A 23,426-nucleotide genomic window follows, 5' to 3' on the forward strand; every position below is an offset into this window, starting at 1 on the left:
GTGGAACTACTGTCTGTGTAGTCTCTAGTTGTTGGCTCTCGTGCAAAAACAGCCAGCTCTTAATTACCCATGCTATGAGAACATAGGGTAATGGTTTAAATCCATCACATTTTTACCAGAATGTATTGATGAGTTCAACTGAGATTTCCTGGGGTTTTTTCCCCCCTTTTTATGTCACTTTAATAATAGTCAACCCTTCAAAGTTCCAGCAAAGTGAAGGCAGACAACAGGGATTATGTTCTTAAGAAATAGCAAATGAGGAAAAGCTGGCAATATTGCTATTTTTGGATCACAGAGGGGAGATATTAATTAAATCATACACTTTATCCCTCTCACACCACGATGCTCCTGTCAAGTCTTAATCCTTATCGGTTAAAATTAGCACACATTTGGGTGAGGTTCTGGGGATTCTCATCAAACTTGGGGGACAGTAACACTTAGAAATAAAAAATGCTTGAACTGTAGGGCCAGTTTCGTTTGAGTGGTTAAGTTCAGTGGGAATGTAGGCAACACAGGACTTACTCTCCACTTGCTTTTGGCGAAGTTCTTCCGGATCTGGGCGCTGACCGACTCGTGGATGTTTTTGCTGAGGGCTGTGTCACCAGCGATCCTGAAACGGAGGCAAAGACGCTTCTTCAAGAGGGTTTCTTGGTGGTGGTGGGGGGAAGCGTCTGACACTGGGTCCCAAGCTGCTTTCCTGGGGAAGCCATGTCCTGTCTCCTCCCACAGGTTTGCTGAGAGAATGGCGTCTCACTGCCCCTCCAGGCTGCTTATTTCACCCCCGAGCTCTTGTCTGAATGTCCATGACCCACCACCACTGCACTTCAAGCCCGGTCCCACCTCCGTACCCTGCAGCCCCTCCAGGATGGGTCAGCACCTTCATGGTGGGCCACTCTGCCCGGCTCCCCCTTCTTCCCCTTTTCACCCCCATTCCTGCAACATCAGAGCCCACAAGGACAACACAACCTGAATTCAGCTCCCCTCCTTCTCCCCCTCCCCAGGCTTCCCACCCGCCGTGTCTCACCTCTGAGGTCTCAAGCGTGTCCCCCACCTGGTCTGAGCACCAGACCCCTACCCAGGGTCTCCCTCCCGGCTTCCTCCCCACAGCCCCTCTCTGGCATCCCCAGGATCTCTGGTCCATGGACCTGCTCACACCCGGGGCCCACTGCTCCCTTCTGGCTCCATCCCGGCTGACCTAAGCTCCGCCACGTTCTACTCCCCCTCCCTCCCCCCGGGGCCCCTCACCTTCTCTGTGCTCAGTGTCAGGGTTCCCAGCCTCAGCTCAGCCCTGCTTGGCACACCTACTCCTGCATTTCCTAGAAAAGTTCTCAGAACCGCAAGGACCATGTCGCCGCTACCTTCCACTGGGTCCTTTACAACACTGGGCAATTTTTTCTCTAGTTCTGGCTTGACCTTAGCCTTCTATTAGCAGGGAGGAAGGGAGGTTTAGTTTTGACCTCCTGTCCTCAGAGTCCCCCCTCATCCTATTTCTTCCTCCCTCTGCTTTATCACACCTCTTCTCTCTCCCCCCCGCCCCTCCCCCCATCCGTTCTTACACCTCCCTCTTCTCTCTGGGCTTACAGTCGCCAGTCTCGTTGATGAGCTAGGGGTCCCTCCAGCCCATTCTTCTCCCTCACATCCCTTCTCAACCTCAACACCACCCTCGCTCTACATTTGACCGCTTGGCCTCCCCCAATCTCACAGGAACTTGCATTTTGCTCAGTCTTTTCTGGGCTTGAAAATCCATCCATCTTCCCTTTCCTTTAGCACCAAACTATTCAATTCTGAACTGATGCCTGACACCTCAGAAGTAATTTCTTGGATCTCGGAAATGTTAAGGGGCAGACAGATGCCGGGGACACTGACCATACTTTCTGGCTGGCAGAGCCCGTCAGGTCCCAGACTCCGAGGGCCCTGGACACAGACCAGCCTGGGCACAGACTGCCGTGTTCAACCGATTTAGGACATGAGAGGAATAAGCTTAGGGCTTATTCAGATAGGAAACCAGCCCTGGATAAAAAATATGTTCCCACCACCAGCCTTTCCTCTTAGGAACCAAAAACATGGCTGGTGGACTCTGGAAGGTAAGTCTGTGCCAGGCTGGGCCTAAGTTTAGAATACCGTACAGTCTGCTATTCCCAGCTCAGAGCAAGACCCCCCTAAATAGACTCCTCTAGTTTTCCCAGCAGGGCTGAAAATACACAGCTCAGAGGACACTCAGAAACGAACCAAGGCCGGTCAGGTTTCCATTACCAACAACTGTCAATTGCCTGCTTTTCCCAGACGCACATCAGTGAAGAGAAATATGTGAATGAGCAGATGCACCCGAAACCCAAGGGACGAGGAGGCTGGGGAGGTGTCGTTATTAAGCCTCTTCTCCTGGAGGCCTCACGCGAGCGTTTCCTCCTGCGTGTAACAGCTGCATCCTCAGAAAAGAAGGCCAGTTCCACCTCGTGGTGGTCGGCTCCTTCTTGGAAACCAGGGGGCAGAAGTGGTAGGAAGGACGGAATTCTCGGGCTGAGCACCGACGAGGGGCAGAGCCCGCTCCAAACCAAACAGGCCGGGTGGCGGGGTGTCAGGGAGACTCCCTTCCCCGTGGGTGAGCAAGGCTGAGAGGGGAGGAAAACGCAAATTTTCAGTTATTCTAGGAATGTCCCGTGCTCACTTCCCACAGTGCCAGGGCGCGCTGCCGCTGGGTGAGAACCCAGTGGGGCAGGCGGTGGCCCAGAGGACCCTGTTAAACACTCTTCTTGGAGGTAAAGCCACCTCGGCTCATGACAGCTCACGACCTTCCTCAAACAGGCACTGCGTGGGGATATACGTATATATACGTAGAGCTGATTCACTTTGTTCTACAGCAGCAACTAACACAACAATGTAAAGCAATTATACTCCAATAAAGATGTTAAGAAAAAAAGACAGAAAGAGAGAAAAAAACTTAAAAAAAAAAAAAAAGGCACCGCCATCACGCTGCTGCTCGCGACAGCCAGGAAGTTCATAGGGACCACGTGGGACGTTCAGCACGCCAGGCTTCAGCGTCACTCACCCGCAAAACCGGAGGCGTGGCATCTTAGCACTGGGAGGGACCTTGGATGTCACCTTGACTGTCCTAGGAACTGAACAACGCCCCTGAGACAGAAGACTTCCCTTACGAGTCCGCACACACACACGTAAAGCTACAGGCACCCCCATTTCATCTGGGTCTCCGACTCTCTCTCGCTTCCCAGTTTTTGCCTCTAAACTAACACAGGACATGGCGTTTATATCAATCACGCTCCATCAGGCCTGTCTGGCTCTTTTTCTCCACACGCAGATCATTAAACTCTTCTCCTCGCCTTTCGGTGTTTTTGTGTTTTGCACACGGTCTGTTCTACCTGCACGGCTCTGACTGTACGCTTTTCTAGTCACTTGCTTAAAACAGGCTTGGTGATGCCTGGAGTGCACCCCAAACCCCTGGGATCCATCCCAGTTCCTGTGGTCACCGCAGCTTGGCTGGCTGGAATCTGGGGAGGGGAGGGGTCTCCAAGAACGCTGAGGAGGGTGCACAGTTGAAGCCCCCCTGGCTGGCCCAGCCTGGGATCCCCGCCCCACCCTGGACGGCCCGGGGACAGCCTTCTCACAGTGCGAGGCTGGCATCTCCGTGAAGTGCTGCTTGATTCTGAGCCCACCTTGCCCCTCTGCCAGGCCCCTCACAGTGAAACTGACCTTTCTCTTCTTTGTTTTTTTTCAAAAACGTCTGGTGAAGGAGAGATGAGGTTGTAACTGGCCTTCCTGCCTTCCACAGAGTGAGGCTGGACCAGTGAACAAGTTCTAGGAAGCAAATCACTTCCCTTCTTTTGAGGTCATTTTCCTCCTCTCTAAGATAACCTCAAAAGCCTCCTACATGAAAGATAAATAAGTACTGGGGTTGTAATGTACAACCGGGTGACAACGGTTAACACTGCTTTATGGCATATTTGAAAGTTGTTGAGAGTAAATCCTGAAAGTTCTCGCCACAAGGAAAAAAATTTTTTGTAACTAATATATTAGGCGATGGATATTAAGTAAACGTATTGTGGTAGTCATTTTGCAACATATATGGATGCCGAGTTATTATGCTCTAACACCTTAAACTTATACAGTGTTGCATGCCAACTATCTCTCTGTAAAACTGGGGAAAAAGTCTCATACTGTTCATAAAATAAGAAAAACTTTCATATCTTCACTGTCACATACTTTGACCTATCATCCAAAGTGACTTATTAAAAAAATATCAGGCTGGGCTTCCCTGGTGGCACAGTGGTTGAGAATCTGCCTGCCAATGCAGGGGGACATGGGTTCAAGCCCTGGTCTGGGAAGATCCCACATGCCGCGGAGCAACTAGGCCCGTGAGCCACAATTACTGAGCCTGTGCGTCTGGAGCCTGTGCTCCGCAACAAGAGAGGACGCGACAGTGAGAGGCCCGCGTACCGCCACGAAGAGTGGCCCCCGCTCGCCACAACTAGAGAAAGCCCTTGCACAGAAACGAAGACCTAACACAGCCAAAAATAAATAAATAAATTAATTAATTAAAAAAAAATATATCAGGCTGACACACAATCAAAACTGCCTCCTTTTCAGAAAATTCCTTCCTTCCCCTTTCCTTCTCCTGTCAGTCTGGGGTAAAGAGCATCTTTTGGAATCTGACAGCTCTGCCTGGAAACACTTCTGGCTTTGCTGTTAGCTAGTTGTGTCCTGTTGGCTAAGTTTCTTTATCTTTCTACATATATTTCCTTACCTCAGAAATGGAGACAAAAATCTACCTTACAGGATTATCATAAAGGAAAAAATGCGGTGATATTTTAATATGATTAGCACAGGGCCTGGGACATCATATATGATAAATGACGGCTGTTATTATACATTAAAATACCGTGAAACTCGTCAGGAAGGGACCTTGGGCAGGTCTCCTTTGGAAGGTTAATCAGCATATGAGCATCGGGAGAAAATGCTGCACGAGACGGTAGAATAAACAGGGAACAGTGTTCTAGAGGACTGGCTCGGGGGGATTTCTCCTGAGGTCAAGGGTCTGCGCATTGTATCGGCTATTTTACCACTCCTGGCCTTTGTTTCAAAAAGGAGGCTCACGGTGCTTTAATAAGAAGAGCTTAATGACGCAATTGCTACGTGCCAGATGCACTAAACCCTTTCTGTGTGTGCATGATCTCAGTCACTGCTTACTTCAATCCTGTGAACTAGGTATTGTTATTCTCACTTTAAAGATGAGAAAATTCAGGCTCAGAGAAGTATAAACCCAGAGTCACTGGGTTCAACCCTGGTAAGTGGCACAAAAACAAGGTGGCCTCAGGGCACAGCAGGAAATGTAGTCCAGGATGTCGTAAACTATCAATTCATCCCTCTGGAGGTGAGGAAACACTAACTTGAAAAACATCTTAAAAGGAAAAGAACATGTGACCTCAATTCATTTACGGACTGAGTAATAAGTTCAAGGAATAAAACTCCACTCTTAATGCCTCCTTTGGGAATTACCTTCACTAAAAATGATCCTAAAATACTTCACATGAAGCGAAAAAGCTACAGCTATCTTTTGTGCATCTGTCATTAGTGCCTTCAGAAGACTGTGTCCTCGAGTGTTGGTTTGGGGAAAGGATGAAAGCCACCGGCCAGATGGGATGCAAGCTTCACCCGTGGCTTTCACAACGAAGCCCCAGCTGACCGGCCTCTCTAGCGGGTGATTCTTCTTACCACGGGTGCCGAGCTGCCTGCTCGCAGGTGTATCTTTTATTTGGATCTTTCTCCATCAGGTTCCGAATGAAGTCTTTTGCTGTTCAAAAGGAAGGCACAAGAGGGGGAGTCAGTATGTGGCTTGAGATATGACAATATGATACCAGGGTGCCTCTGTGGGCATCAAGGGTACCATGGAAACACGAGACCAGCCTTCCATGGACACTCGGGACCTGGGACATCAAGGCAGGTGGTACCGACCTCTGGGGAAAAGGGAAGCCAAGGTTTGGGTTTCTGAGTGGTGACCCAGTGAACGAGGAGGCAGCCCAGCCAGGCCTGGGACCCTGCCTTCCCTGCTCGAAGTCCCTTCCTGCCGGCAGCTAGTGGCGCCTGTGTTTCAGGGAAAAGGTGAAATATCTTTGCCGCCAGGTGCCTCTCACTCAGCTCACTGCTGCCTTCGGGAGCTGCTCTGTTGACGTCCTCGCGTTAAGAGCTCAGCGATTCAGCAAAGTCGCCCGAGCACCGCTGTGGATGCACAGTCCTCCAGAAGCCCCCTCCGCAGCCCCCGCGGATGATTACAAACAGCGAGCAGGAAATTACGGTGCAGGAGATGTGCCCTGGTGGGGAAGCAAAACCGCCTGGAGGCCCAGGACCAGGTATGACCCAGAGCAGGACGCTGAGAACATGAGAGGTTGGGACCCAGAACCAGAAGATGACACGTGCCAGGTGGGAAATCTGTCACCTTGTGGCGTCTGGCAGCTCACTGCCCACAGGGCTGGACTTCTGGGGGACGGCTGGGGCCCTTCCTGACTCAGAAGTAAACTACTCCCCATGTGGCTCTTTCCTGCAAGCCTTGGAGAACTATAGTCCGGTCCCAGGTTTTGGAAGATTGAGGAAGAAAGCAGGGCATTTCCAGTTAGGAGGAAATAACACACATAATAAAATGTGATATTTGAATAGCTCATTCATTATTTCATGTGATCCTTACACCACCCACCAGGGCGGGAGTGGTATTATTACCATCCTCATCTTGTCAGGGAGGAAACTGAGGCTGGAGACATTCCATTCGCTTACGTGGGCCTTGGGTTTGATTTTTATCCCTGAGGAGGAAATGGTGAACTTCCCTGGGAATGTTTTGTGTGGCACGGTAGCTGAGACTCGGGCTCTGGAGTGAGGGCGTGGGTTCAAACCCCAGCTCTGCCACTTACTAGCTGTTATTTCACCTTCCGGGGCCTCAGTTTCCTCATCTGTCAAATGGGGCTAATAGTAATCCCCACCTGATAGGCTGTCCTGAGGACTGGGTGAACTAGCACACGTGCGGAGTTTAGAGTGCACAGCACACGGTAAGTAAGCTCAATAAACTCGAGCTAACACTGTCTCACTCCAGAGCACCCAGATCAGGGTATGGCCAGGAGTGGTGGAGGAGTGAGTCCCCACCCCTCAGCCTGGCTCGGGGCACGTGTCCCACACGTGTCCCAAGCCTCTCCTCGCTTCTCAAGTCAAGTCTAAGTGTCTAGCATCCTCAGGAGCCTCAGGACCGTTCTGAGCCCCTGGGGACTGTTGGAGACTCAGGTGGGCTGGGTGTCGGGGTCCCAGGAGCCGCCCACAGGAGCCGAGAGACCTACCGGAGTCGGAGATGTCGTCCCAGTAGGGGGAGTCGAACTCATATTCCGCCTTGAGAATCTGCTCGAAGAGCTTGGAGTCATTTTCATCATAGAAAGGAGGGTAGCCGCAGAGCCTGGAAGACAAGAGGATCTCTTGTGAGGATCGGAACCGGCTGAGGACCCAACACCACGTGGTGGCTTGACATCCTGCCTGGGAGGAAGAGCTGTCTTACTCCTGGAGTGGAGGAAGCCTGCACCATGTGCGCTGCAGACACAGTCTCAGCAAAGGACCCACACGGTCTCTGGGCACACGTGGCACAGAAGTAAAATTGTGACGTCACAGGTAGCTGAAAGGATTAACCCTGGTGGCGACTGAGGGCAAACACATCTTAACGCTTTGCTCGTTATTCACCAGAGTCCTGCATGCCCTGAATACCTACCAGGCCGCCCTCTGTGTATAAACGTTATCAATCTTACTGCCTGGGATACGGGCCCTAATAGATGATGGGTTAGTGAAACAAACAACATATATGTTTGGTATACGTTTCAAGACCTTTCCAGGTTCATTTGATTTAATAAATCATCAGAGGAAGAAAGGGAAATTTCATACACTTGAGTCACCAAATTGCCACAAGTGGCCCCAAACTGCAGTGTATCACCCTACCATGCCCAATTCAGGTATTTGGAAGGTTACAGTTTCGCCCATTAATATGCAATAAGCAGAAGTTGACATAAATTTTAATAACATGACCCTTTTTCCACTGAACTGTTTCAAAGTTGATTTTTAAAAGATCATATGGGAATTCCCTGGTGGTCCAGAGGTTAGGATTCGGCGGTTTCATTGCCGAGGGCCTGGGTTTGATCCATGGTTGGGGAACTAAGATCCTGCAAGCCACATGGCACGGCCAAAAAACGTTTAAGAAAGAAAAAAAAAAGAGGATACTAGGATGTTGGTGCAAGACTCTTCTAGTTCTAGAGGTACTGACAGTCATAATAGAAGTAGGAATTTTTGTTAAATACCCCAAATACAATTCGTGCCATGAAACTGTGGGTTCTCACTCCCAGGTCTGCTACGGGCTCTGAGGTGACCTTTACCATTAAAGGCCAATGATGCATTTTCTGGACCAAAATGTCCTCATCTAAACACGAAGAGGCCAGACTAGAAAATTCCTAATATTCTTTCTGGCTTTAAGATGCTGTGGGTCTATGCTTCCTCCCCCCATTTGTTTGGCTGGTCCACGCTTGAGGCCCACGGCGGGCAGGCAGGGGCAGCCTCTGGTTGGGACTGGACATCGGGAAGGGGTGAGATTGAGGCTGTGGCCATAAGTGACAGACAGAGCAGAGGGCAAGGCTGGATTCTGGAAGGCCAAGCGCAAAGCTGGATGGCGCAGAACTTGGTTCTGGGCCCGAGACAACCTACAGGGCGGCAGCAGCCACGGTGAGAAAGTCCCGCCCGCAGACGAGCCCTGAATCTTCCCACGCAGCCCAACTTTGTTCAAAGCACAGCTGCAGCCTAGAGACCAGTTTAATGAGAACAAATGAATGGGAATCAACAGACTCCAGGCCTTCGAGGGATTTAGGCTGCCAGCAAGTAAGAAATTTAATGAAGGTTCGAAATACAGCTTTTAGTACAAATTTTCAGCCGCTCCTGCCGCTCTACACAGCACCACTGGTCGTGCTGCACAGGGGAACGGCCGATGACACTTTTAAAGGCTGTGAGACATTCTGTGGGCTGATAAGATTCAGAATCATCTATCCCTACAAGGTTGATTTAGGGGCTAAGTGCCTGGAAAATTTCATTTTTAAAGATTTGCTGCCTTTGGCGAAGTAAGAGTCAGTGCTTCTGAAACCACGAAGCACATATTTCACTACCCAGGAAAGCCTGGAGCTGAGAGATGGATATGGAAATGTTTCCCATAATGAGGATTTGGGCTAAATGAAATGTGCATATTAGGAAAAGCAGACAGGACGAAATGTTAGTTCATCTCGGAAAATAATGAAATTTTAGATATGTGAGGTTTTTGTTTATTAACAACGGACTTTGTTTTACTTTACAGTTTGGCTTTCTTTTCAAGGAAAAAAAATCTTCAAGAAAATTCCAAGAAAGATTTAATCTTCTTGTGCCAATTTTCTTAAAGTAATCCTGATTTCTTCTGGTTTTAGCTCCTCTTTTTTTGGGGGAGGGGGAGTATAGAATACTGTGTTTATGTGTCTGTACTGAGGATGGAAGGAAAGGAAACGGATGGAGTTTGGGGACTAAGTTAAAATTAAGAAAGAAAATTTTTAAATAAGGGCTGAAACAGAACAGAAGGGCAAGGAGGTGTTGTAAAATCTTCCTCAGATCTAGAAGATTCACAGAGTTCCCTGGTCAGGCTATTTCGTGAGCAGGTTTGTGTGGTGGGTTCAATTAGGAGAAACGACTTTGAGTTGTTTCTATCTCCATATACAGAATGCTGACTTCCGTGGTCCTGGATCCACCCATTTGCAGATTTCATCTCTGTGTTCATATTTTACATTATCAAACCATTTAAATAATCTACAGATGATCTCACTGTGGGTTCTCAAAGACGATAAAGCCACTCCCAATTGTTCTAGGCCTAAAAGCCCATGGTTCAGAATAACATCTAAACCTGACAACCCAACAACAGATGGTCACGCCCAATACGGGCAACTCGCCTCCATGGGCTCATCCATCACGTCCATCCCAGTCTCAGGACGGCCATCTAGGGAGAATGCTCCCACCTCTTGTCTTCCCTTTGCTACTTAGTCTGCCATCTCATCTACCTTGGCACACTTACACAAACATACTACTAACTCTAGTGTAGCTTCGACTGAGCACTTATTTTGGGTCAAAAACTCCACCAAGGTGCTCTGCTGTATTATCTCACTTAAACCTCACTCTCCCAGGCACTTCCCTGGCGGTCCAGTGGTTGGGACTCTGCATTTCCATTGCAGGGGGCACGGGTTCAATCCCTGGTCGGGGAACTAGATCCCGCATGCCGCGTGGTGCGGCCAAAAAAAAGGATTAAAAAAATATTTAAAAATACAAAAAAATGAAAACAAAAAACCCCTCACTCCCCCCGGAGGTGTGCTTCCCCAGCACCTTCCCTGTGTCCTTCAGAGCCCCCCTCTGCTCTGCTCTGTCCCTGGGAGGCCGACCTGTACGGAGGGTTGACTGAGGGTTGAACTCTCTGGCATCTGGTAGGGGGTTGGCCAGTGGGGGCCCCAGGGGAGATGAGGAAGGAAGGAGGAAGTCAGGGCAGGCTGAGTGTTGCCCTGAGCCTTCCCATCCAGCGCTCAGGCTGGTTACACCCCTGAGCTGAGGGCCAGTGCTGCTCTCAAGGGAGGGGACTCTGCCAGACTCCCTTGGGTGTGGTAACTGCTTTCTCCCTCCCCCAGTCACCGAGGGTCTAAGGGTGCTTACGGCTCAGCTGCTATAAATCTCAAGGTCCCGGTGCTATTCCTTGTGGTCCCCTCACACCAGAGCCGTGTATACAGTCCCTCATAACAATTCTCATTTTGAAGGTAGAGAAACGGGGCTTCCCTGGTGGCGCAGTGGTTAAGAATCCGCCTGCCAAGGCAGGGGACATGGGTTCGAGCCCTGGTCCAGGAAGATCCCACATGCCGCGGACCAACTAAGCCCGTGCGCCACAACTACTGAGCCTGTGCTCTAGAGCCCGCAAGCCACAACTACTGAGCCTGAGTGCCACAACTACTGAAGCCCACACACCTAGAGCCCGTGCTCCACAACAAGAGAAGCCACCGCGATGAGAAGCCCGCGCACTGCAACTAAGAGTAGCACCCGCTCGCCGCAACTAGAGAAACCCTTGCGCGGCAACGAAGACCCAACGCAGCCAAAAATAAATAAATAAAATAAATAAATTTATATTAAAAAAATAAAAAAATAAAGGCAGAGAAACTAACTTGCAGCAAAGTCAGGACACCAGCCCTACCTGTCTGATTCCGGGTCTGTGTTCTTAACTGTTCTGCCTGTTCACTAAAGGGAAGGAGGCTTGAGAACTGAACCTTATGTTTCAGTCTTGACTTTGAATTCTCTCTGCAGGCCATTTCATTTGCCCACCGGCCCCTTCATCTGCAAACAGAACCTGGCGACTGGACGCTACTTCCCCAACCTCATTTCCCACACTCTGGGTCTAGTAGCTAAGATGCTTGGGGTTGGTTCGCTGCCCACTGGGCACATTTTCTTTCTGGACCAAGGTAAAGGTATGCACTCTACCTGGGCTGCCCTCCCCTGGCCCCTTCCATCGACTCTGGCACACCCCTGGAGACCAGCTGCCGTGTTACTAGTAAGACCCAGTCCCCTGCTGCCAGGTGGGGTCGGAGCCCTGCTCTGTGTCCCCACGGCAGCGGACAGAGCTCCGTGGTGACACTTCCTACACTGCACGCTGCCCTGACCTGTCCACAAGCTCCTTAAGGCAGGACCATGTCTTATGTCTTACTTTTGTCTTTGGATTTTCAGTGCCCAGCCCAGGGTCTACCCATGGCAGATCCTGGGTAAATGTTTGGATGAACAAAGATGTTCTTGAAAAAGGCTTCATCGTTGGCTGTTGAGCCCCCCTGGATGGGCTCTGAAACAGAGACAAGGATGACGGATGAAGGATAGACCACCGCTGCCCAGCCCGGGTAGCTGTCGAAGTTCCCACCTACCCCGACTCCTCCCTCCTGTACCTCACCCCTCTCAGGAGGTGGTAAAAAAGCAATGCTCTATGTCACTGACAGATGTTCCAGAAGATCCCAGCGTGCAGGGCCAGGTGCTTGGGGCAACCTGGCCTGTGTTTGTAGAGAGTATGCAATGGGTTATCTAAAATGCCACTTTTGTCTTGCAGACAAGGTTCATAAAGGAGAAGGTTTTCCGTGAAGAGCACTTTTAACATAAATGAATGTGAAAATTGGCCATGGCCAACCATGGCTGATTCACCAGGGCATAGTTATTCTTGGAAAATGAAATGCTGTGATAGCATAAGAGCTCCTGCTGAGAGGTCCTGAGACTTGACTGTGGTAATTATGCTACATTAAGGGACGTTCTTCCTCCTCGTTTGCCCTCGGCCATGTATATGCGCCCCTACAAAAATGGACACCTGCTGAAAAGATTTGCAAATAATGATCAGTTGTTACCTCTTTTCCCCTTTTATGTAACTTTATTGTCATAATTCACCTCAACCTTCTATGTTCTTGCATATTTCTTGGACCTTTGAATTACAGATTTAAGGTTCTGCCTTTCCTTACGGCTTTTGGTACCAGAGACAGACACAGAGAAGATGGGAAGGAGCTGGTATCAGAAGTGCTGGTAAGCAATGAGATGTCACCTGTTAGGACGGCTATTATCAGAAAAATAGAAGTTAACAAGTGTTGGGATGTGGAGAAAATGGAACTCTTGTGCACCGTTGGTGGGAATGCAAAATGGTGCAGCCAGTATGGAAAATGTAACGGAGGTTTCTCAAAAAATTAAAAATGGAACTACCATGTGATCCAGGAATCCCTCTTCTGAATATATTCCCAAAGGAAATGAAATCAGTGCCTTGAAGAGATATGCATGCTCCCATGTTCACTGCAGCATTATTCACTATGGCCAAGACATGAAAACAATCTGTGTGTCCACTGATGGATAAATGGACAAAGGTGTAGACAGGGAAGCCATACAGGCAGGTGACTGGCTTTGCAGCTGCAAGGAAGGTGGCTTTGAGGCAGAAGACAAGTTAGCAGCTGTGCTCCGGCAAAGGAAGGATGGGACAGCGCAGGTGGTGGTAGTTGGATCGGGGGAACAGATTCCAAAAGAGTTCAGAGGGAAAACCGGGAAGATTAGGTGATCAGCGACGTGGAGAGGGAAGGCCAGGATGCCTCCCAGGTCCCCAGCATGGACACGGGGGCTGCCGTCAACCGTGGTGACGAACACAGCGGGAAGGGTGGGTCTGAGGGTGGCCCCGACATGTCACTGTGGCACCTGGCAATTAAAACTTCTCTTTTCAGTGGACATGGTCCCCCCTTGGGGAAGCAGCTCTGGGCAGTTGTGTCCTGACAGTTAGAAGATCAACACCTAATGTTCCACCCCAGCCTGCCTTCTGGAAAGACAGATGGCAGGAGCATGCCTGGGACCATTGTGGCCTGTCGGTGGGAGAGAAGGACAGAGAAAAGTGAACCTGGGTCTCTACTCAACCAAGTCCCACTATGGCCACATCCAGTAGCCTTTGTTCAGCCCTTTGCTCCCCAACAGAGCTGCAAGAGGATGCAGAGGATAGAAAATCTGCTATCCAGACCCTGTGGAACTCGGCAGGGCTGGGCAGAAGTTCAGGCCTGCCTCACTGACCCAGAGTAACGGTAAAATCAAGTAACATGTATAAGCAAGTTTTCTGACCACCTGAAATATGCTTAAGTGCCCAAACATATTGCAAATATTTTACATAAAAAGCATCTGAGCGCAACAGTCCACACTGACGACTGAATCATCATCAGGAAACAGCAACCCAGATCTCGCCCCTTAGTCTAGCTGGAAGAAGGGCTCTGAAGGTGAAGAGAGAAGTGATTTTTCAAGGGAAGGTGTGTTGCTGTTCTCTGAGGACTGACTTTGCTTTCGGAGGAGTTTCGTGATGTGGTTTCCTCAGCCTGGGATTTAGAGAAATAAAGACACAGATTCAAATCCTGGCTCCAACAAGTCCTGGTGGAGTGACTTTGGGGAAATTATATATTGTCTCCCGGTCTCAGGTTCCTTTGTGAAAGGAGGATAACGAGGCCCACCTTACAGAGAGATAGTATAACATATATAACATACACTATATACTAATCTATATTACATAGAACACACACACATGGATTGATGGATGGATACAGATAAAAGATACAACATTTGAAAGCGCCTGTCACACAACAATCACTAAATGCCAGCTGTCCACCCTTATCACCACTTCTTCTCTTTTCCATCCCACCAACTCCATCACACTCTTCAGGTTCCTTCAGCTGAAATACTGTGAACTGGGGCCCTGCTCACCATCAGGAAGACCAATGGGAGGGGGAGAGAACAGACGAGTCCTGAGGGACTCAGTGTACACACTAAATGTGAAAACAAAGCAACATATTTTAAAATTTTGTAACTAGTCTCAGAATCACCCACGAATGACCACACATCCCGACCTACACTTCTAAACTGCTCTGGAAGGGAAGGAGAGAGATGCTCCCTCTGGTCATGATTCTGTGCCCTGCGTGATGGATATGAGGACAGGATGTCCTGGAGACCTGCTTTTCAACCTTAATCTTTGTGGGCCGGTATTTCCAAGCATTTTGCCAAGGAGCCCTCAATTCTAGGAATAGCTCAAGCTTCCCCGAGAACACTTATACTCAAAGGTATATTTGTGGAGAAAGAATATTTTTATGCAATTGAGCAAAACAACAAACCTGCACGTATACTGCAAACCAGAGGAGCCACACAGGGCCCACCTAGGCCCAATGGGTCTCTGAAAAACACTCACAAAATCAATCCAATCTGGGCATCCCTCCTCTGGATGCTAGAGTCTGTTGGATAGGTAACGACCACTGGACAGACACCGGTTCACCCTTTGTCTTGGCTGTCAGCAGTTATTCAACAAGTGTTTATTGGATGAATGTCTGGGACCCCATACTAAGGAATCTGGGTTGTATTTGTCTTACTCTGGTTAATAGGACAGACTTTTAAAAATAATAAAATAAAGCAAAGCATTTTAAGCTGACAAATCTCTGGCAATTAGTTGCAAGGCTCACGTAGCAAAACAGATTTCAGCGTATTATTCGGATTTATAGACCAGAATGACCAATGAGACCCGAATGTTTACAAAAATGTAATGCAATTACTTCAGCAACTAGAGATTTGATTACGTGCATGTCAGAGCTTTCTCCTTGCAAACTTGGAAGAGACAAGGGAAGGTTCACGTATTAGAACCACATGCAGGCTGACTTCAGCAAGGCATCGTTGGTGAAATGCCATGGATAAATGTCCCACGTCACCCCTGAGATTTGGTTAATACATTGAAAGCTGAAAAGGAGGAAGCAGATCAGGGAAAGACCTAGAGGAGGAAGGAAAGGGACACCGGAAGGTAGATGGGAAACGCATCCCTTAGAAAGTTTATACACACCGGAGCTGAAGATTGGGAGCCAGGCAGGAGGGGAAGAAGAACAAACACTTCCCCAAGCGTGAGAAGTCAGCAGCGTACTCCATTTGGAGTAAAATAGTTTAAGAAAATTCTGTACACAGTAAAGGGTTAGGCTGGACAAGACAGCACCCAAAGCTGCTGTGTTGTGATCCAGGGTTCTACTTCCAAGTGTATAACTTTTTGATTCTTGCATCAGCCAAACGGACAGCACCTCCAGGAAGTCTGGGGGATGAGCACAGAGGCCCCAGGCCTCCTCCTGCAGGTGATGTACATCTGAAGGAGGTTTGGACAAACCCACTTCGAACTCAGCTCCCGCTGACAGTGGATCGGAGGGCTTGGTGGGGAGGAGAGGGTGAGTGAGGGGAGCATCCAACAGCCGGGATGTTGTGTTAGGAGAAACACAGCGGAACTTTCAGCAGCTACGATTAGTTCTCAAGAGTGACGGATCTGCACCAAGGGGTGCAGACATCCAGTCTGGAGGTGATTAACATGCGCACTAACTGATGGTTCTGAACCCCGGCGGATTTCCAGCTCGACTTTTGCATCTAGACTTTGCTTTTTTTGTTGTGGGGCTCTTGCTCCCTCCCTCCCTCCTCCATCCCCCCAGCTTCCTTCTCTCTCACGTTCTGCTTGGTAAGCGGTTATGAATCTGTGCAGACTAACAGCCGCACTTGGGAGATGCCTTGGTACCTCCATCCTGTTGGCCTTGGCTTTATTTAATTTTATTTTTTTTGGTTATCTACCTGATTTATTAGCACTAGTTTGACGAAATCCATGGGAAAGTTAATATGCCTAAGGAAAGTAGACTCAACCCTCTTATATATAATACTAATGCTTCTCTCATTATTACATTTTTTTACAGTGGCACAAATCCCTCCAAAACTCCTCCCCCACCCCAGACCTTCCCTCATAAAAAAGTCATAAAAATATGTAAAGCCATAAAGTATTAGGGGAAAAATATTTTTTATAAATCCTCCTAGGGTGGGAAAGGCTCTTAAAAATATGAACTAAATTAAAAATTGATACATTAACTATATAAATATTTTAAACACCATAAAGTAAAAAAATGACAGTTGGAAAAAACTCACTTGTAAGACATATACAGCCAATTTCCCTAATCCACTCCCCCTAAATTTTTAAAATCACTAATAAAATTAAACATTTAGAAGAAAAACAATCTACAATAAAACGTGTCAAAATCTACCAAAATGGTCTTAGGGATTAAAAATGGAAGGAACCCATAAACACAAAGAGAACAAGAGAAGAGACAAAGCAGGCAAGAAGTATTAAATAAGTTTTAGAAGCTGGAAAGTGCCTACATGAAGGAAAGTAAAGAAGCAAAACTATTTGCCCTGCGCAACCTTAGAGAGGCTAGGGTGCGTGGCAAGACCAAAAAAAAAAAGTTTTGTTGTCAGCCTACATAAGAACTCAAACCCTGAAATCTCCCCCCAACTCTACACAGCCAGAGTCATGCATAACTTAAAAATTTTTGCTAGTGTGCACATACACATTCACAACAATGAGTTTTCAATTTGGAGAGTTAATTCTAAATAATATATTTTCAAGTCTTTATAATCAATAGCGTTAGGTAACAAGGAAACACCATTGTATGGCTTCACGTGGTCATCAAATATCCTGTGACAAATCTACTTTCATCCCTTCCACACTACCCCGGTGGTCCAGGGAAAACATGTGAGCTGGACAAAAAGCATTTCTGTTACACCTACAACTGTCACTTTCTGGATCAATCACATCACAAGCTCCTTTGTTCTTAGAAAATAAGAGAACTGGATTAGAAAATCTTCTCCTGGACTAATATTTTACCCTAAAAGGATATTTCAAAGCTAAAGCTAAATTTATGAAAATTTTAAATTTGTCTTCAAAGATCAGTCACAGCATCATTGCCATGGCCACATGCTGAGTCCTCCTTGTGGAGAAAAAACAAAAACCTCCCAAATTATGAACTCCACCTTCAAACATTCCAACAAATATTTTTTAAAAATAAGTCAAATACAGAATTCAGACCATGCAACAATGTCTTTTATTATGTATGGGTTTTTAAAATTATTTCTGCAATCTCTCCATACACAGGCCAAAAGAGTATTGTTTTGCATATTGGAACTTGCAGACCTGATCACTGCATAGAGAAGGGAAAATTATCCCTACAACACGCTTACCCAGGAGGCCAATTCATCTGCCGACCTCCAAGAACATGCAGATGAACATGATAGACAGACTGTCCCCCATCTGAACCTTCATTCACCACCATTCGATAACGCTTCTTCAGGCCCAGATCAGCAGCACATTTCTTGCCAAAAATCGTTAAATGTCAAAGAAGACTTTCATCGCCATCTTCTGCTGCAGAAATCTGGGATATATGTTTCTTGGGTATCACCAGAAAATGTGTTGGTGCTTGAGGGGAAATGTCATGGAAAGCAAGACACTGGTCATCCTCATAAATGATTTTGGCTGGGATTTCCTTGAGAATGAAGATCGTGTTGCCACCAGGCTGGGCGGCCTAAGCCTTAGCGATCTCATCTGCCATCTCGGACTCCCTCCCGCGCAGCCGGCCGGGGAGAAGCTGGCCTTGGCTTTTGATTGAACTTTTCACTTGTCCCCTGGCCTCCAATGGTTCTCTCCCAAGGCATTTCTGAGAATGATCAGAAACTGTTTTCATTCTCAGAGGTGCATCCCTGGAAGTGCATTGTGAGAGCACAGCAAGGTGATCGGAAGCCGGAAAGCGGTCGTGTTGCCCGACTCCGGTGCACCTGTACTTGGCACTGAATCACGGGCTCCCGGACCCTCCATCTGAACCTCCACGAGTGTTTCCAGACTTGCTGGTGTGAACTGGTACCTCTCCCCTTCCCATCTCCATCTCTTCTCCTCCTGGGCACAAACCCTGCTCAGACTAAGTGGTCTGAATTCATGGCTCTTGTTACTACAGCTCCTGGCAAGCTGGCCATTTCCCTCTCTGTGCCCCTTTTGGTTTTTTAACTATCTCTGTACTGCCTCCCTTCTGTCTCTGTGCTGCGGTGCTACATTCCAGACGGTAAATCTTTTAAAACATAATAAAAGCCTCTTTTGATTCTTTCATTTGCTCGGTGTGGTGTTAGACGAATTCAACATCCTGATATTCAGAGATTATATTTTTCCCATTACTAAGTGTTGGTGATATTTATTTATTTATTTATTTTTGGCTGCGTTGGGTCTTCGTTGCTGCGTGCAGGCTTTCTCTAGTTGTGGTGAGCGGGGGCTACTCTTCGTTGTGGTGCGTGGGCTTCTCATTGCGGTGGCTTCTCTTGGTGTGGAGCACAGGCTCTAGGCGCTCGGGCTTCAGTAGTTGTGGCACACGGGCTCAGTAGTTGTGGCTCACGGGCTCTAGGGCACAGGCGCAGTAGCTGTGGTGCACGGGCTTTGTAGTTCTGCGGCATGTGGGATCTTCCCAGACAAGGGCTTGAATCCATGTCCCCTGCACTGGCAGGCGAATTCCTAACCACTGTGCCACCAGGGAAGCCCCAAGTGTTGGTAATATATAAGTTCAAAGCCGGATCAAACCTTCCAAGTTATATATATATATTTTTTATTAATTAATTAATTAATTTATTTATGGCCGTGTTGGGTCTTCATTTCTGTGCGAGGGCTTTCTCTAGTTGTGGCAAGCGGGGGCCACTCTTCATCGCGGTGCACGGGCCTCTTCACTATCGCGGCCTCTCTTGTTGCGGAGCACAGGCTCCAGACGCGCAGGCTCAGTAACTGTGGCTCACGGGCCCAGTTGCTCCGCGGCACATGGGATCTTCCCAGACCAGGGCTCGAACCCGTGTCCCCTGCATCGGCAGGCAGATTCTCAACCACTGCGCCACCAGGGAAGCCCTCCAAGTTATATTTTAAAAATTATGTCTCAAATTGAACGGGACATCTTTTATCAAACACAGTAAGCACATCATCTCCTTAGATAATTGGGTCTTGGAGGATAAACCATTGACCTCCCCTGCCTGACGGCCTTGCTGATATTTGAAGACAGTCCTTCCAAGCCCAGATCACCGTACACCGCTCTTTCGGAGCCTTCCTCAAGGCCCAGGCAGGGTTCACGTCTCTCCCCTGGGAACTCGCCCTGCTCTTGCCTCCCATCTCAGTGACAGCCAGCAAGACTGGATTGTAAGTTATCTGTTTACTGTCTGTCGCCACAGTAAGCGAATCCGTGGCCAGGCAGTAATGAGTCCATCTCGGCAGCCCCGTCAGATTGCCGGACACATATTAGGATCAATAAATGTTAGTTAAGTGAGTGAATGTCAATCCCCTGCCTTCCATTCTCCAGGCTAAATATCCCTGATGCATTTAGATGCTACTTAAATGACAGTTTCCAGGAGATGATGCTTTACCTGAAATGTTTTTCCATTTGGCCTGAGGCGGCACCATTCAGTGTGTATTGGGGGCCATTCCCTTCCTGCTTCTCCTGCTGGGTGCCCTCTCTACCAGGGCCTTTGCAAAGACAAAGGCATAGATGCGGGTGGATTCCACCCTCCCTGAGGTCACCGGCAGGAAGCTGCTCCCACCACCATGGAAGATGCAGAACTTCTTCACCTCAGTGGCGCTGCTTGTAAAATTTCCTCCATCACCCTGCACCTATCCCTGCACTCACTTTTTGAAACCAGGGAGTATTTTATGTTTGGCTCTTTCCTAAGGGTTAGAGGTGAACCAATTGTCAACAGACAACCAACAGTCTTTCTTCCAAAGCAGCGAAGAGAGGGTCACAGGCCCATCAACAAAGCTGAAATATGGTCAAGCAGCACTTGTAAACAAAAGGCATTTAGGCGGCCACAGGGTCCACTCAGTAGAGACTATGGCGGGGGGCGGGGGGAGGAGTGGGTATCTTTCTGAAAACCCTCAGAAAGCAGCCACACTGAAATGCAGTTGGCGAAGTAAAATCCGTGAACCTGTGAATTATAACCAACCATCAATGCCTGCTAAAACAGAAACGGTGAGGCTGGAATGACAAAGGAAGGGCGCAGGGTAGTGGCTGGTCTTCAAGGCAGGAGGAAGGAGCCGCAGGTGTACGAACCGTCTGCACGCACCACTCTGACCGGCCGACGCGCACACCTGTGCGCCTTGTCAGAAATCACCTTTGGGAGAGAAAGGTGACCTGGAGCCCATGACAGGCTTTATGAAAACACCCAAGGCCGTCCAACTCCATCCAACTCCACTGCTCTGATCCTTCATTCACTAAAGAAACTCCCCATTTGAATTTGCTTTCTCCTGGAGCTTTTCTCCTGGAACTTGCTGGTTTGATGATGTGCATATCCCATTAACTCACAGGGCACGCATCTCATTATGATTTAATAAATGGACACTCTAATTGTGCCTTTTTTTTTTTTTTAATCTCTTTGGAGTCTGGCTAGTGTGAATCAGTTCACTGGGATCATCTGAGCAAGATGAAGCAACAGATCTGATTTTGTTTCTAAACGTCTAAAGCCAAAGTTCAGACTGTGAACCCATGGCGGCCTGAATGCGGCTACGTGTCCCACTCTGCGTAGCATATGAATATAAGATGATTGCTGCCTGCTGACAATGCCAGTTCATTATTCCTATTAGTGTTAACCATCCTCATACTGAGAGTACTAGTAACAACCATCACAATGCCCCAGGCTTGGATGTTCACTGAGGTTCAGTAATTACACCGCATTCTCTCCTACCGAAGCTTGGGTTTATGCCGCCTCCCTGGGACATATGTATCCATAAAGAGGCAGCTGTCAGTGGTTGAAAGAATGGTGACTACCTTGGTGAGGAGCATCCACTGTCTCAGAAAATGGACGAAGCACGCGGGTTAAGCATTCTTAGTTCCATCCTTACAAAGCTAATTATGCTGTGTACACTGGCCAATTTATTTCTGTGACCTAGTTTAAAAAACTGAACCATGTAGGAGGCCAGTCAAAAAGTAAGGGTGTGACCAAAAGTATTTGCCTGGGATTTCCTCTAGGCAGAGAGGTCACAGGTCACAGCATGGGTAAGTACCCTCACCACCCACGGAAAGTCCACCCTAACCATCCAGCCTGCCCTAATGCCCTAATCTCCTTAAGATCTCAGTTTTTATACCAGCAAACATTCACCGTGTTTCTCCACAACATGTTGTATCCCTGGGCAGAATGTAGGCAAGTGATCATTCAACAATCTCCTTGAAGTTGTCAGTAGAAAGGCAGCCTACATGGGATCACAAGATCGAGTTTGGACAATGAGATGCTGATTCTCATCTTGAGTGGGGAACTTTATTTCCTTGGAACTTGGGCTATCTTGGCTGAGCCAACCTCATCAGCCTGGACACCAGCAGATTCATCATGGTGTCCAGCCCACTCCATCCTCAATCCTTCCCAGCAGCTTAGGCTACTCAGGCAAAGATGTGTTTTGCAGGTCCTGATCCCCAAAGGAAGATTCCTGGGCAGGGTAAGGACCTATCAAAAGGGTTTTAAAAACATGAGTCTCCTTGTTAGGAAAAAACATCCCTCCTGCCAAATGGATAACAGAACTGAGTGTGGAGATCCAAAGAGAACCAATTCATCAAGGACCTGCATTGACAAAATGAAGAATGTTTGCATGGCACACAGAGAGGAGAAAATGCGGTGTCTGTCACAGCCACTGTTGCTGCAATCTGATATCTCAGCATGACAGGTTTATCAAAGGAAAATAATACCACTGCACCCCCCAAATGGCAGAGACTAATCTCTTTCCCATTACAGGTGATGTGAAGAATGAGGGGCTCTGCACGGATCCCCAGGGGATAGCCGGCTTCCCCTGTGTGCTTCCTATTGGTCATGACCCACTCAGCAGCCTTCCTCACCAGTCTTCAGATCAAGGATGGGATGGGAAGACCAGGCACAGTGAATCCGTGGGAAGTAGCCAGAGTCTGAGGCTGAGGTCCACGAGTTCTAGCTTCTGACACTAGTTCAACCTGGAGCCAGCCTTGTGCTGGGAACACCAACCCGGCCAGAACCTTTCACAGAATATTTTCGTCAGTCCTCAAACATGCCTCAGGCACCCCTGTTCCTGTGCCTGCATCCCTCCCCTGGTTGGGATGCTATCTTCTAGCTTCTCTGCTTATGTTAGACTTCTCCAACCTTCTAGACATCATTGGAATAGTGGTGCCCCCTTCCTGAATACCCCCATCCTCCTCAATGGTGGCTTCATCCTAGAAACTCCTAGAGCTGTACACAAGCCTTGCTGTCACTCAGTCTACTTAGGAAACTACTTGTCCCGCCATATACATTGTTAGTACTCTGATGACAGGCATCATGTCTTTGTCATCTTGATTATCTTTAGCACCTACTGCAGTGCCTGGAATAAAGAATGTACTCAAGAAATGCCAGTTGTTGACACTGATAATGGATGATTTTTTTTTTTTCTTTTTGGTTGCACCGTGCAGCATGTGGAACTTCCCCAACCAGGGATCGAACCTGTGCCCCCTGCAGTGGAAGCGTGGAGTCTTAACCACTGGACCACGAAGGAAGTCCAATGATGATGATGAATTTGAGACCAGTGGTTCTCCAGGCATAGACCTATTATGCAGCAATTTATATCTAGGATTTGGCCTTTCACTCATAAGGATCTGAACATCTTGGAAGGTACAAATGAGACGTCCAAAGTCCATTCATTCTCTGCTTGAGACTCTCAGAGCTCTGGAAGGCACCAAGGAAGACAAAAACGCAGGCTGCCCCTTTGAAGTCTGACACAATCATGAAATTAACCTGAGACTAATCCCTGGGGCAAAGCTACTGGTGACCAGGTAACCATCAAGTTTATGCTTATCTAGTTTGTACTTAAAATAGAAACAAAGAAATACAGTATTTCTTTGCTTGATGTTCTACATGACCCCAACCAAATATTGTATTGTATACTGCAATGATAAGGACTTGGATGTCCTACTGCTCAGATCATACCCAGATTTATATGCCAGACTCTCTACTTCAGATTTCTGAACTCCACACATGCTTAC

At 48.0% G+C, this 23,426-nt stretch overlaps 1 protein-coding gene and 1 pseudogene across 3 annotated transcripts in view; both read right to left on the reverse strand.

The window, feature by feature from the left end:
- CAMK1D (calcium/calmodulin dependent protein kinase ID) overlaps positions 1–23,426 on the reverse strand; it is a 405,430-nt gene that overhangs the window by 2,689 nt on the left and 379,315 nt on the right. For all 3 annotated transcript variants that reach the window (XM_059915320.1, XM_059915319.1, XM_059915321.1), the window contains exons 7-9: positions 7,329–7,441; positions 5,725–5,803; positions 523–610 (exon numbers count right to left, since the gene is read on the reverse strand). In XM_059915320.1, the coding sequence (XP_059771303.1) occupies positions 523–610; positions 5,725–5,803; positions 7,329–7,441 (280 nt within the window). The remainder of the gene's footprint in view (positions 1–522; positions 611–5,724; positions 5,804–7,328; positions 7,442–23,426) is intronic.
- LOC132360272 (adenosine 5'-monophosphoramidase HINT1-like) lies at positions 17,619–18,122 on the reverse strand (annotated as a pseudogene).

The sequence above is a fragment of the Balaenoptera ricei genome, chromosome 2 (genome assembly GCF_028023285.1).
Source record: "Balaenoptera ricei isolate mBalRic1 chromosome 2, mBalRic1.hap2, whole genome shotgun sequence".
Classification (NCBI taxonomy): Eukaryota; Metazoa; Chordata; class Mammalia; order Artiodactyla; family Balaenopteridae; genus Balaenoptera; species Balaenoptera ricei.